Source organism: Homalodisca vitripennis, chromosome 1, assembly GCF_021130785.1.
Source record: "Homalodisca vitripennis isolate AUS2020 chromosome 1, UT_GWSS_2.1, whole genome shotgun sequence".
NCBI lineage: Eukaryota > Metazoa > Arthropoda > Insecta > Hemiptera > Cicadellidae > Homalodisca > Homalodisca vitripennis.
This window is the reverse complement of record NC_060207.1, coordinates 77,473,814-77,487,866: the sequence shown is the minus strand read 5'-3', so window position 1 is coordinate 77,487,866 and position 14,053 is coordinate 77,473,814. Positions and strand designations below refer to the sequence as shown.

Sequence of the window (14,053 nt, the reverse complement as noted above, 5' to 3'; positions counted from 1 at the left end):
GCTAATATACTAAAAAAAAACGGAATTATTTATTATGCCATTGAAAAAAACTCATTTAAAAACGTTATTAAAGAAAAAGACAAGAAAAAAGCTTGTAGTAATCAACTTGGTATATCCTGAAGGCCTGCAACACAACTCTTTCTTTGTTGTCATTCGATAACCAAGAGTTGTGATTATAGCTTAAGGACCTCCGTTTCTAACACAGATTTGCTTCTGTTTTGTATTATTTACTGCTACTATAGGAAAAAATTGAATCTTAATGGATTACAACTATTTAGCTGGTTTGCTTCCAGTACCCTGCTTTGTGGGACTGCACCTGTTAGGCTCACTGATTGCATTATAATAAACTGTCTCAAGCTTTACGCCGCGTTTGATCAGGTTCAGAGAATGAATGTTGATTGTCGTCCTTACCTACACACTGAAAAGTTCGTAAGCATTTCTAAAGTAATAACAAAGTTAATGCGTGCTTTCTTCTAGAACATTGTAGAATTGTCTCGCGTTTTCACTTTCTTGTTTGATAAATGAATAATATCTTCGAAATAGATTTTATTTGAGTATTTCGCCCTTTAAGGTTTTGTTTCATGGCCAAAATACCCCATAGTAACTATATAAACTTTTTAATTTTGGTCTGAAATACCGGACATAATTTGCTGAGCTTTATTGGTGGCATAAAAGTGTTGTTACTAAATGCCCATCATGAACACACTTCAATTGAAATATTTGAACTGAATTATATCTTCTCTTGGAACCACGAATCATCAAAATTAAATAAACCTAGAAATAGCAATGAAGTATTTAAACAATTGAATATCATCTCTGTTACTTGAGCCAAACAAATTTTAGCTATGGTGGGAAGGGTTCATTCAATATGAATGTTGAATTTAGCTTGAATTCACCTATCTCTTGGTTTAGGTTCTGGGCCCTGATCACAGATTTGACTTCTGGAATATGGAGTCATGTTCGCCTGAAGATATGAAAAAGGTTGGTTAAGAAGGTGCTCAAAATGAACACTTTACATCGTTTCGACATCAGAGCCTGCAAAATATAGTGTAATCTGTGTGATATAGCACGATAGAGCAAGCGAAGAAATTTCTTCAGACGAACATGACTCCAGATTCCAGGATTCAAGTCTGTGACAGCTGAGAGATTCCAGATGCTGCACCAAGACAAAGGTGAACTGGAGCTAAACTCAACATTCATATTGAATCAATCCTTCCAACCATAGCTACGTTATGTGCTCCACCGTGCTTAGAGATCGTGTCTAAAACATCGTAGTGCATTCAAGAGTGCACCTGATGAGGCAACTAAAATACCTCTTCTCCTAGAGTGCACTATATTTTGTAGTTTATATGTCTGTGACAGTGTAAGATTCCAGAAGCTGCACCATGAGGAAGGTGAACTGGAGCTAAACGTAACATTAAAAAATAAAAGGTGTTACAAAAAGACTTGGCATGAAGGTACTTCACCCGCTAAATCTCAGCCCAATCGGACAATATCTCCTGCAGGAATTACGGTATTCAGCTTTGATATTTTTAAGTTAAAGCTGAACAATATCATGTCAATACATATATTTTTTTAACAAAGCTGAAGTACGCCACATTACGCGTCTCATAACAGGCTTCGCTGAGATTACTTGCAAAATTGCAAGTCTCTTTTAATTCTCTAGACATCCTACGGACAGATATACGGGGAGACAATCATCCAGAACAAAATTTCTACATAAGACCGGCAGACAAAATAGAAATTGTGTCAGGCTAATAAGTGATAGTGACGCTAAACAGATTCCATATTAGGACATGCATGTGATGAACTCTTTCTTGTCTATTTACATGGAGTTTCATGATTACATCTGTAGCGTTGTAGGTTATGTTGTAAGGGGGATATTACATATCCACTCCGCGGACATAAAACTGTATTATGGAATGTTCGTGAGTGTGTGGTCTGGTTTTTTTGCCTAGTACCTTTGATCAGGTAGGTGATCAAGTAAGTGACGTGTCTGCACTTTTACACCTTGGATTATCTCCGTTCGTGGCGAATAATGAGAAAACATGTATATTTTACCTTAACGTTTTCGAACCTGTTTAAAGAAAAACTTCATAGACATGTTTTGGAAATTGATAAGGGAAATTAACATGTTTGGCTAGACACATTTTGTTAGGTATAAAACTCATAATATGCCTCTCCAAATGCTAACAATTACTAACTAACACGTACTGTATATGACAACGTACGCTTTGAGAACGTCGGTATGCATGAAAGTGTGTATAAGAACGTACGTTACGACAACATTAAATAACTCGCATTTCCTTTTTTTTTTCAAAATTTCATTTATTTAAAAATAAGGTATTGTTACATTTTGACGAATAGGCTACTTACAGAACGTTGGATCATTACACAAAAAATAGTTCCAGAACATACATAATGTTAAGTAAGTTGTTTATTGATAACATAGAAAATAATTACAATTTTCCTATTTAGATAAATGCAAATCCTATGCAAATTCCTTTATGTATACAATGAAGTATCGCACAAGAGTATTACAAATTAATAAATAATTTATTTTGCATTCGATCAACCAAAAATGCATTTTTAAATATCTTTACAAATTTTGATTATGTTCTTAACGGTTTTTGTGAAATTTTACATTCAAGCTTTTATAAACACCCACTACATTTGAATGGATTGGAAATATGTTTTTAGCTTAAAAATATACAAACTAGTTTTTCATGTTTTTTAAAAGTCGGTCACAAATTATAGTTTTCAATTGAAGGAAGCAACACCTACGACGATCAGTGACGGTTCGTCTGCGTTCAGTATAACCGAAGTTGGGAACAGTTTGCCTATATTGTCAATATTGAATTTAAACAGGGCCGTCTTGCTTATATTGACCGACTGACCGCAGCCTTCTGTAACAGGATATTACATTCTATAACGTAATATAATCCTCGATTCATGGAATATTTTAGTATAGCTCTGTATATATATATATATATATATATATATATATATATATATATATATATATATATATATATATATAATTTTTTATTTACTGCACATAGAAAAAGGAAATGTGGGAACGTTCCTGGGTTAACTTGGCGTATTCTGCGTGAGGGGCGCACTCAACATGGAACCCCACAAAGTACCTTGGCTCGTGTTGGTATCTTATTAGTAAAAATAAATAACAGCAAAGTTTTCTATCAGTCTGGTTACCAAATTTCATTGTTCCACCGAACAATGTATCTCCATTGTATCTCTTTTTACCAAAATAGTTTCCCTCAAGCCAAAATGTAATATTTTAAAAATGGTTTGATTTTTTAAACTAAACAATAAGATTTATTTGGGGGTCAGGACCATCGTAATTGATTTACGAGGCCAAAACCCTCCTTTTAGACAATTTTGCTAAATTATTAAGATGGATCTTCAGTTCATCATAGTTATGGCTATCATATTATTTCCAGTTACGGGCGTAGTCAAACAATTAATAAATGGTTATGCGCAGAAATTCTATAGGGTTATTTGTTTTTTTACGAAACTTTTTCACACTTTGGCGTAACGTGGAAAGTATACATCGCTAAAATATAAATTATATGTGTTGTGAGTGGTATTTATTTGATCTCTGAGTTCAAGAACACTGATTTGTTCATAAAAGCTACCCAGCAGGATTAAGTTGAGTGAAAGCCGTAATTAGGCAGTTAATCCAGATCCACAGTAACAAATTGAACTTACTGGCTTCAACCCCGAGCTAATCCATAGCCAGTAATTCTTACAACGCAAGTTGTACATAAATGTTTTACTAGACACGTAAAACTGTCCAGAGACTTCGATTTTATTTATCATTTATGACAAGTTTCGGAAATTTATGACATCATCACAGAGAAAAAATAATGAATGAAAATAAATAGAGAACTAACTAAAATATTTTGAGTTATTGGTTGAACTTTAGGAAAGCCTATCACTCGTGGAGCTAGAAAAATTTAATTCCTATCTGTTTGTCTGACCGCACGATATCTAGAAAACGAACTGACTTATAGACTTGAAATTTCCTTGTGAAAATACAATGTATACGCGTTCAAGCGTATATATAACATAGAGAAACTTAGAGTCTTAGAGAAACTTTAAATTTCAGACTAATTTAAATGAAAATTGTGTGCATCATTTAAGGAAATTGTAAATATAAGCAAACCAACCCTGATATTAATAACGTAGCTGTCCTGAAACCAAAGAATCAATTTCGTTAGACATGGAAAAGTGGTTTCTATTACATAAACCAACAAAAATTGGTAGTTATATGTATGTAACAGTATTCGCTCCAATTACACGAGTGTTACAGAACTACATTTTGCTGTCTCCTCGGAAATCACATATCTATTTTCAGATTTTAATCGAATTCTATTGGTTGATAATATCAGCAGTGCTGACGACAAACTCAAGTAAAATCGTTGCTCTAAGTACAACCCCTGGGACTTCCTACCCGCTTAATCCCTCTGCCAGAGTAATTGATGTCACTTGAGCCGAACAGCGGATATAACACACATTTTACTTCTGGTTAGCAAAGAATCGTCACAGGGGGAAATATCTTATGATAGAAACCATTAAAGTGTTCATGCAAATGTTATTTGTTGATGGGTGTATGTGTTAATATTTAATATTTGTTCTTTGTTTACAGTTTAGTTATCGATGGATAATTTGAAAGTATTTGGGACATTTGCCATCGTTATATAAAAAATAGAACACTGCGGTTCAAGAACTGCAATCTGGTCTCTTCTTCAGGTGTCAACACATAACAAAATAAGGTTAAACATGAAAAAGATTTAAAATCAAGTTAACAACACATAGTGATGTACCAAAGTCAAGTTTGTGCCTTAATGTGAAAAAGATGACAGAACATATTTTAATAAGAATCTCAGTGTTCTTATTTTTGTAATATATAGCAATGAAAAATGTCCAAAATCTTGATTGATAATGAGAATTGGCAGGCATTTTTAAATACGACAATGCTTCTGCGGCTAATTACAATAATAATACATTAGTAACCAAAATCAATAATTGATTGTCCCGACAGGGGCCCCGAATATGAACTAGGATGATCAGTTTACAATATTTACATAATCACTGGTATTCCAAGAGCACACATTATACATTACTTATTTATTATTATCAAGATAAGCATCAAACTAGAAAGTCCTCTCATTATATTTAATCAACCTAGTTAAATATAACAATTTCAGGTAGTATTAATCTCTCAACACGTAGTCCTCTCCCGGGTACGCTCCTGTGTCCTGGGACTGTAACCTAGTCTTGAAAAAGGATTTTAGGCGTGGATTATATAAGTTTATATTGGAATTGGGTTTCCTGTATCTTTTTACACCCACTCTAATCCTTGGAAATGAAACCTAGATGAAGTGTCCAACTCATTCGTGAAGATGAAACTTGTAAAAATAATGAACAGATTGAATGAATATTTTATTAAACGGATTCAGAAGCTTACAGTATAGCTAAAATCAGTATCGGGTTACATATAAAATGACTCTCATGGGTGTCACTCTAATTGGGTTATTCATTCAATTATACAAGTAGCAATTTTCGGTGTCTGTTAGTGTGATGACGAAAAAGCATATATAATACAGTACATATGGGCCTAGTTATAATGTAGAAAGGCTAGGATATCTCAGCCAGCTTGCTAGAACAAATGTAGAACAATGTAAAATCTTTAGTTCGTAGCCTCATGGATCTGTCCATTCAACGGCTTTTATGACTAATCAGCGATCAGTATGACTCCTTTACGACTGGTTTTCAAGTTTGTGATAATTTGATTTTAGTTCTTAATTTCTTTATTGAAGTTTAAAATGCCATAGTATTCAATTAAAATTTAGTCATGCGACATTTAGGTGTATTTCCAAGAAAACAGTTTATCTATGATATATGATGCTTCTGAGTGCAGACGTTTAACCAAAGAAACTTTTAGAAAGTTTAGGCAAGAATTTGAAAATTTATATTTTTGTTGGTTTTTGGTTATTTTTTTGCTTGAACAACAATGGCTACCAATTTGAATATTTGATTTGAAGTTTACAAATGATTTACAACAGTATTCAGTGAGTAACTTTGTTGTTATTAGCAGTAGTACAGTAGTTTGTAGACTAATAATTTGTTGTGTAATAAATTACATTATTGGCTGCTGATACCAAACGGCTTCAATTCTTGCAAGTTTTTTTACAAAAATGCAGCATTTTTTATGAGTTTCAATTTGAGGTGTTCCAAGGTGTTAGTTACCATTTCAAAATTTTGGCTTTGGGTACGAGAGGGCATGGGAGTGAGCACCTCCCTTTTGACATTTTTTTATTACCCCAATAAGTACTATACACTCCCGTTTACAGAATTTTGATACTTGGCTATATAAGTCTTTTAATACGAGTTTGCTCCAATGAACACACTGTATATGTGTAGCTTCTGTAGTGTCCAGAGACGATAAGAATACGTCAATTTAGAGTTCAAGTAGACCACAACACCACCTGACTAGTAGTCTGCTCCAGACAATTAACTGATAAAGTCCTTGTTACCTCCGACAAAACTATAATTTGATATTTCCTACTTCTAGAATTCAAATATAAAACAAGTTTACCATAATGCTTTCGAATATTAAAGAGAAAAAATGTAGAGTTTAATCTAATTTTAAAAAATAACAAAATTTAATATTTCATAAATTTGTTAACGTCCTCAAGAGATTATACAAGAATTGTTTTGTTTTCATTTGATGCGCCCTTTATAATAAATATCTCACCGTTCCTTGGCCTTAAAAACACTTGACCTCCTTAAGCCTTCTAGCTTCAAACAGTGAAGTTTTGTTGTATGGAGTAAGATGCTTATTAATATTAATCAAGGTTTCAGGTACACCCTGAGAAAAGAAGTTGGACCATATAATAGCAGTTTTTGACTTCATTATAAAACTGTGCCTCTTTTTATGATAGTAAACTGTAGAATTTCTAACACAATCATATTGGTCACAATTTTCAAATTTAAAATTTAGATTTTTTTAAATTGTTTGTTCTCATGGGTTATTAGATTTTAAATATCCTATATTCTACAGTCATATCCAGAGAGTAAACCATAAAAATATTTTTTTTTCAGAACAAAACTCCGTTGATTGTCAGAGTTTTAAAATTTGTAAATTAATTTGTCTTGAAAGATAATTGCTCCTTAATTGTTTGCTGATTATTTACAACAGATCTTCATTCAACTTTGTCATAAAATCATTATTTACAAACTTACCCCAACAAGTCTTGCATTTACAAGAATCTCTTCTCTGCTGTCTGTGTATTCCATGTAGTCTGCATTATTCCTGCACAGTTAAAATGCAATTTACATCCGAACAAAGAACATAAAGCACATTCAGCATCTTAAACAGTTAGTACAGGAGCATTGCCAATAGAACACTCATCTTGATAAGGGGTGCTCTGATATGAAATATCCAACCTCTACAACAGCTGACACTCAACTACTGTACCTATTGTAACGTACGAATATAACAACCGATATGTTTGTGTAGGTCTTCCGAGTTGTTTAGTAACGTTACCATTACTAACGGATCGTTTATGCTTCTTATTTATTTTGTTCATGCACACTATATAGAATTTAAATGTAAATCGTCACTTTTATAATTTTTACAGCTATGGTAACCGAAATATACAAATAATATTTCTCATGTTTTTTAGTAGAATTTTGTTATGTGCTAATTACAGGAATTGCTCATTTCTAAAATTATAATAGCCAGTTATGGAAGTAAGAGTCCTAGTTAAATGTTTGCAAGAACACCTGGATTGTATCCTTCATTTAAATGCCTAACATAGTTTTAGGAAAATATAATGTGCAATTCGAGTTTAGAAGTGTCTTGACTTTATGTACAAAGATTTCCTATATAAATATGTTTTAGATAGGATGTTAATTGACTTATTAAATATTAATTTAACGGTTAATAGCATCTTATTACGCAGAAAATATTTACAGTTATTTAAGGAATCTGAGAATTTAGAAGTGCTTACTTGAGCACTCAGTGACAACACAACTCATATAGACAATTGACAGCTGTTGTGGTTTATCGGTCGCCTGTGCTTGTCAGCAGAGCGGCCAACACAGCCCAATGACATTGTTTTCGGTACGTACTATTTGACTGAGGAAAACAAAAACGTTTCTAATTATCACACATTATGTATTATCATCTAAATTTTCTGGTTCAATCTGTGTAAAGACATTACTAACACAATTTAGATATTGAAACGCTTTTCCCAAACATTACATGCATGATGTGACTAAAATAGGTTATTATTTTAGGTATTTAAAAATAGAAAAGGTACTAAAAAGACTTAATATCAACACTTTATTTAGGGTTAGCATATACATATATATTCCGGCAACCTGGAACTGAAAGTATTTAAGGCAAAGTATTCGGATTATCTATATCAGGACTAAAATTAACTGTAAGGGATCTTTCACTGAACCGAATTTGGCAGTAGTATTCCATCATAATTCAGAATAGTCAATCTATGAAATGTTTTGTCTGTAGTGAAAAAGTAACTGTATAAATATTGTCCCTCGGAGCACTTTTTAGTTTTCAAGGTTTTCAATAGTAGCCTAATCACGTAAAATAAGTAACCTATAGTACATTGGGTGGTTAAAAGCTAAACTTTCAGCTGTATATCAATTTCAGTATTTTACAAGTCAATTATACTTGTGATATTGGCTCATAATTTATTGAAGTGTGATGCAAAAATATGCCATATCTGACATAATAATGTCACGCTTTTCTCGTTCACTTAAAGACCAAGTGATTGGGGTTTATTTAATTTTGGAACAAGATATTTAGTATTGAAATACAGTCATAAGTAAATTAATCACTTCAAGAGAACGTATTTCAGAGGAACGCCATAAAAGTCTTTAAATCTTAGTTTTAGTTACTTAGTTAGTTTCTCTACACCCTCGGAAATCCTGAGGAAACTGAATTATTCACACCACGTTATCACCAGGCTCCGCTTTTCAACATGTCTCATCACGTTGGTTCCGAGTGGACCATTGTAACCAATATTGACATATTCCGGCCTCATTTCGTCCTAGTTCTTGTTATATTTTACTGAATTGAAGTCAGCACTTCGAGACAGGTCAGCAATTCCGCCTCAGCAATTCTGATTGAAGGTTACCCTCTCAGCTGAGTTATTCAAGCACACGAGCGGGGCAGACACTAACGAGCAATGTTGTGATCTGTTCCTTTCATAACCCTGCTTGTGCAAGTGCAAACTCTCCTGGTGCAAATATATTTGTGTGATCGATTGATTTAAAAAACACTACTGAACAGTAAAATTAGTTTAATAAGATATACTACACAGCTTTAGATAAGGAGTCAATTAAATGTTAAATGTCCTTTTTCATGTCGTATTATCGAATCTAGTACCTTATTAGTTTGTCAATGTAGGCACTTATTCCAATGAAGAATAAAGAATATAATTATACATTTGACAACCCTACAGCGCAATGCCATTTATATCGTCGTATAATTGATCAGTTCAATTATTAAATGTGTTTTTTCGCGTTTGAAACTGCAAACTTCTCTATTAATTTTCTTGAGTTGTCGCCACAATTGTGTGTCTTACACAGATAATACTACAGGTGTCCCGGAACTTTCTGCAAATCTTTCCAGGTATTATTTCTGAGCCAAATACAAATTAAAATATCATATATGTCTTTCGAAAACTCACTTATTATCAGATTGCAGCCATTTTGTAATTTTCACTTATTCATTTTTAATTTTAGAACGGCTTGTTGTAATTTGAAAGTAGAAATTTGGTGCATAGCTTCATAACTTAAAACGTAGCTAATTACTGTAAAAATAATAATTTTGTACAAGCTTTATTGTTTTAAATAGTGGCATCTTAAAGCCTTATAAACTGAAATATCTATAAATTATATAAAATAAAAATTACAAGGTTTTGACAATCAGTTTAGAAATAAGTGAGATAGTTAGATTTAAAAAAGTTATGCACTAAACAATATCTACTGACATTAAGAGACAGTACGACTTGTGAACCACAACAATCACCTGTTTTTATTTTAGCTGTTCTAATCAACTATACCATTAAATTGTTGAAATGTAGTTATAATATTCCTATTTCGGTTTTATTTTTATTAAAAAAAGAACATTAAAATTTTTATAATCTACAAAAATAGCTTTATTTATATAGGGTTGCTAATAAATCTCTAAATTTTGTAAAAACTTGAATGTTTATATGAAAAGAGAGTACAAAATCTAATTTGGAAATGTTGGGCTAACTCTCCTGAGACAGGACAAGATGTGCAGACAAACTAGCATGTGAATATGTTCAATATTATGTTGTTTATTCAATACTGCACTGAAACTGTTTAGCAGCGAAATTAATTAATAAAAAAATTTCCTTAATTAATTCAACACTATATTTTGTGCACTGTTCTAATAAAAACTTATGTTCTCTCATTAATCCTATATAAATAAAGTTTACTTTTGTAGTTTACACAGATTTTTTTATTTCAATATATGTTTTTTAAAAGAATTGTAAATCCTACAATTAATTTATACGGGTATTATGACCACAATGTAATGTTTTATCAGCTGATTCGAGCAGCTAAAATTAAAACAGTTGATTGTTGAGGCTCACATTCAGTGCTGTCACATAGCATAAGTTGACATTGTTTAGCATATTGGGTTTTAAAATGGAATTATCCCACTTATTTCCCAAACAATTTTCATAAACCTGGCATTGGGTTTTTAGTTAAATTGTCAAAAAAATTTAGGAAAATTATTAAAAAGTAAATTGAACTAAAATGTATATTAGTGACTTTTTTCACTATAGCATATGTAGGCCTAATTTTCCCGATGTTCACGATTACACATTTTAATAAAAACCATTTAAAACTTACAAAAATAAGTATTTTTACATAGATTAGGCCTTTAGGTTATAAAGCTATGTACCAAATTTTAACTTATTATGACAAGTCGTGCTCAAATTAAAAATGAATAAGTGAAAAATACAAAATGGCGGATCTTCGGATAATTATTGAGGTTTAGCAAGTTTAAATATGATACTTTTGTTTGTCTTTCTTTCAGAAATAATGCCTGACAAGGTTAGTAGAGACTTCTAGGACACCATGTATATCTGATCTAATTACTACTTCCACTCAACGGATTTTGTGATAAGTTAATTACACAAGAGCTCTTGACTACAGCAATCTCACCTGGAAGGTGATGACGACAACTTACAATTACTTAAGTGCGACCCACAAACCCCCCGGAGATAAGAGTTGAGGCTGGTCATTAGTTAAGCAGTTTTCTTTAAGACCAATTCACTTAAGCATTGTGCCTGTATTAAATCATTTATCTGAGATAGGCTGATAGATGAAGAAGTTCGATAAAGAAAATGTTTAATATCTGCAAAGAAAACAACAACCAGTTTTAATTCTATGTTGCTGTTTCTTTATATAAACACTACACGAAGTCGCTGAGGTAAAATTTGTTATGAATATATTTTAATTGTATAAGAATGTATTTATCCTATGGATGGACAAATAAACCAGTTTATGAATTCTAAATCTTTATGTATTATTAGTGGACCCGTGTTGTTTCGCAGTATTACTCGATATTGTAATTAGTGGGGGGAGGGGCGCGTTAGTAATTAATTATTTCGTCAAAGGATAAAATTTTATTTGAGGAGTAACATACCGTCTTAGTTAAGAAATCAGTTCTCATACTTTTAATGTTGCGTGAAAAATCACATACCATACAAAAATTGTGATTAGTTGACATGTCATTCCAACCTCGTTCACAAAAAAGACTCTCTGATTTAACAATACTTCCTTTTAAACTACATTGGATGTAAACCGACCTTGGAGTTTAATTTCTACCTTAACAAACAAATGTTTGAACGATATCCCGCGCAATAGTGCCACATACAACTGATGAACATTGGTTCAGGTACTCTGACTCGGTCGATTGTTTGTCCCTGCGCCTTGTTAATTGCCATGCAGAATGCCACTTTGATAGGGAATTGTCTTCACTTTAATGAAAATGGAATAGTAGTGTCAATGCGAAGTAATAATAACCGTTGTTCAAACTCTCTACCAGTAATAATTTCCAAATCCAGTTCTCAAACATTTTTTTGACAATTAGTTTTTTGTGCAATTTAGTGATCCTTTCATTGAATTGAAGTCTCTCAACATTAAAGCTGCACCTTCCTTCAAAGTCACTAATTTCAAGGCTGTTTAAGTAGGAAATTTTAGTTACGAAAATAACTCTCATCCTCAGTTATTGGAGTATTTACGCTCATGTAAGTTCTGGATGAACCTGGAAGGAAATCTAAAACCCTTGCGTATAAAAAATAAGTTTTCTAGTTATAGAACGATAAAGTGAGCAAAAATTTCGGTAACAGTCTTAATCGTATTGCATAAAGTCTAGTACGAGTGTATACTTCTTATTTTAACGATAGAGTTTAGAATGTATAGTTAATGACAGAATTTAGACCCTTGAATAACCATATTCCACATTAAGGAATAAGGAAGCAGGGATTTAGGCCGAGGGTAAACAATTTTTATGTGATACATAGAAATCATATATCTTGACTTTTTATATATGAAAAAACACATCACCGATACAGTTTGATCGTGGGATCTTCTGAACGCGGGGGCAAGCTTACCGCTGATCCTTTTGGTTGAGGTGTTTAAGTATAGAAATGCCTTGAATGTCAACTCCTGTGTTTCTTCTGTTTTTTATGTAGCTGAATTTTTCTTTTTCTTTATTATAAAGTATATTTATGCACAGTATTTCCAATAGTTTAAAACGGTTTAACTATTATTCCTTGGACAAGATTAACGTTTGGATAGTGTGTTCAAATGAATACCAGTCACAATCTGACATTGCAATTTAAATTTTTGAAACCATAAAAGGATGCACACATTTTTTATTGTTAGGAGTTACAAGAAACCGTACATTTGAACCTGCTGTAAGGATTAAAAATAAATTTTAAAATGCTTTAAAGTAAATCAATTCAAATTACATAAAAGGAATTCAAAGCGGCGGTTTAAACTGAAATCCCAATCCCTTACACAAAACTATTAGTACAAAACACAGACCTACCATACACGAATACACGGTCACTGTACGCGCACTGCTAACATATAAGGTACTACCAGCACTAGAACTTGTGTGCGTTCATAGTCAGTTTGTGTTAAAGTTTCATCTATTTTGAGAATTTGGACTATCGAGTGGCTAAGTGGAATAGTACTTGATTTTTTACTTTTTCACTTTGACTTAATTTAATTAGAATATATTTGTGTGTTCCTGCTTATTGTGTGGTTTTGTGTGTTTTAAACATTTAATTTCACACTTTTTCTGTATATTATTGTGATTTTCCACATTACAAATTTTTAATTTTTTAAAAGATAGTTTAAATTTGGGATTTTACCTAATCCAGAATGTAACGTCACATGTGTAAGTCAGTTCCAACTACAATGTTTGTATTTATAGACGCGTTATCTGAAAAAGACAATATATTTCCAGATGGCTGGAGGACAGGGAGAACCTAAGTGGCAGAAAGATGCAGCAGACCAGAACTTTGACTACATGTTCAAGCTGCTCATCATCGGCAACAGTAGCGTCGGGAAAACGTCGTTCTTGTTTCGTTACGCTGACGATTCCTTCACGTCTGCATTCGTGTCGACAGTCGGTATCGACTTCAAGGTGAAAACCGTGTTCCGACACGACAAACGGGTCAAGCTACAAATATGGGTAAGATTTATTTAATATTTATAAATTTTATCTGTAATGTTATCAATATAAATATTTATGTCCATGGTCAATAACACAAATAATTTCTACAAATGTCCAAGTAGTAATTAAAAAATGACGTATGATGGAAATAAACTTACAAAAAATAAAGCAACCATTACTAACTGCTCATGACTGTGTTTATTGAAATCAAAATATTCATAAGTTTAAATTCATCAATAAGTATCTGAACACGAAAAGTTAACTTGCTGT

General features: G+C 32.4%; 1 protein-coding gene across 2 annotated transcripts in view; it reads left to right on the top strand.

Annotated features, from left to right (window-relative positions):
• LOC124365184 (ras-related protein Rab-3) overlaps window positions 1–14,053 on the top strand; it is an 86,567-nt gene that overhangs the window by 55,365 nt on the left and 17,149 nt on the right. For both annotated transcript variants that reach the window (XM_046821141.1, XM_046821149.1), the window contains exon 2: window positions 13,574–13,801. In XM_046821141.1, coding sequence (XP_046677097.1) covers window positions 13,574–13,801 — 228 coding nt within the window. The remainder of the gene's footprint in view (window positions 1–13,573; window positions 13,802–14,053) is intronic.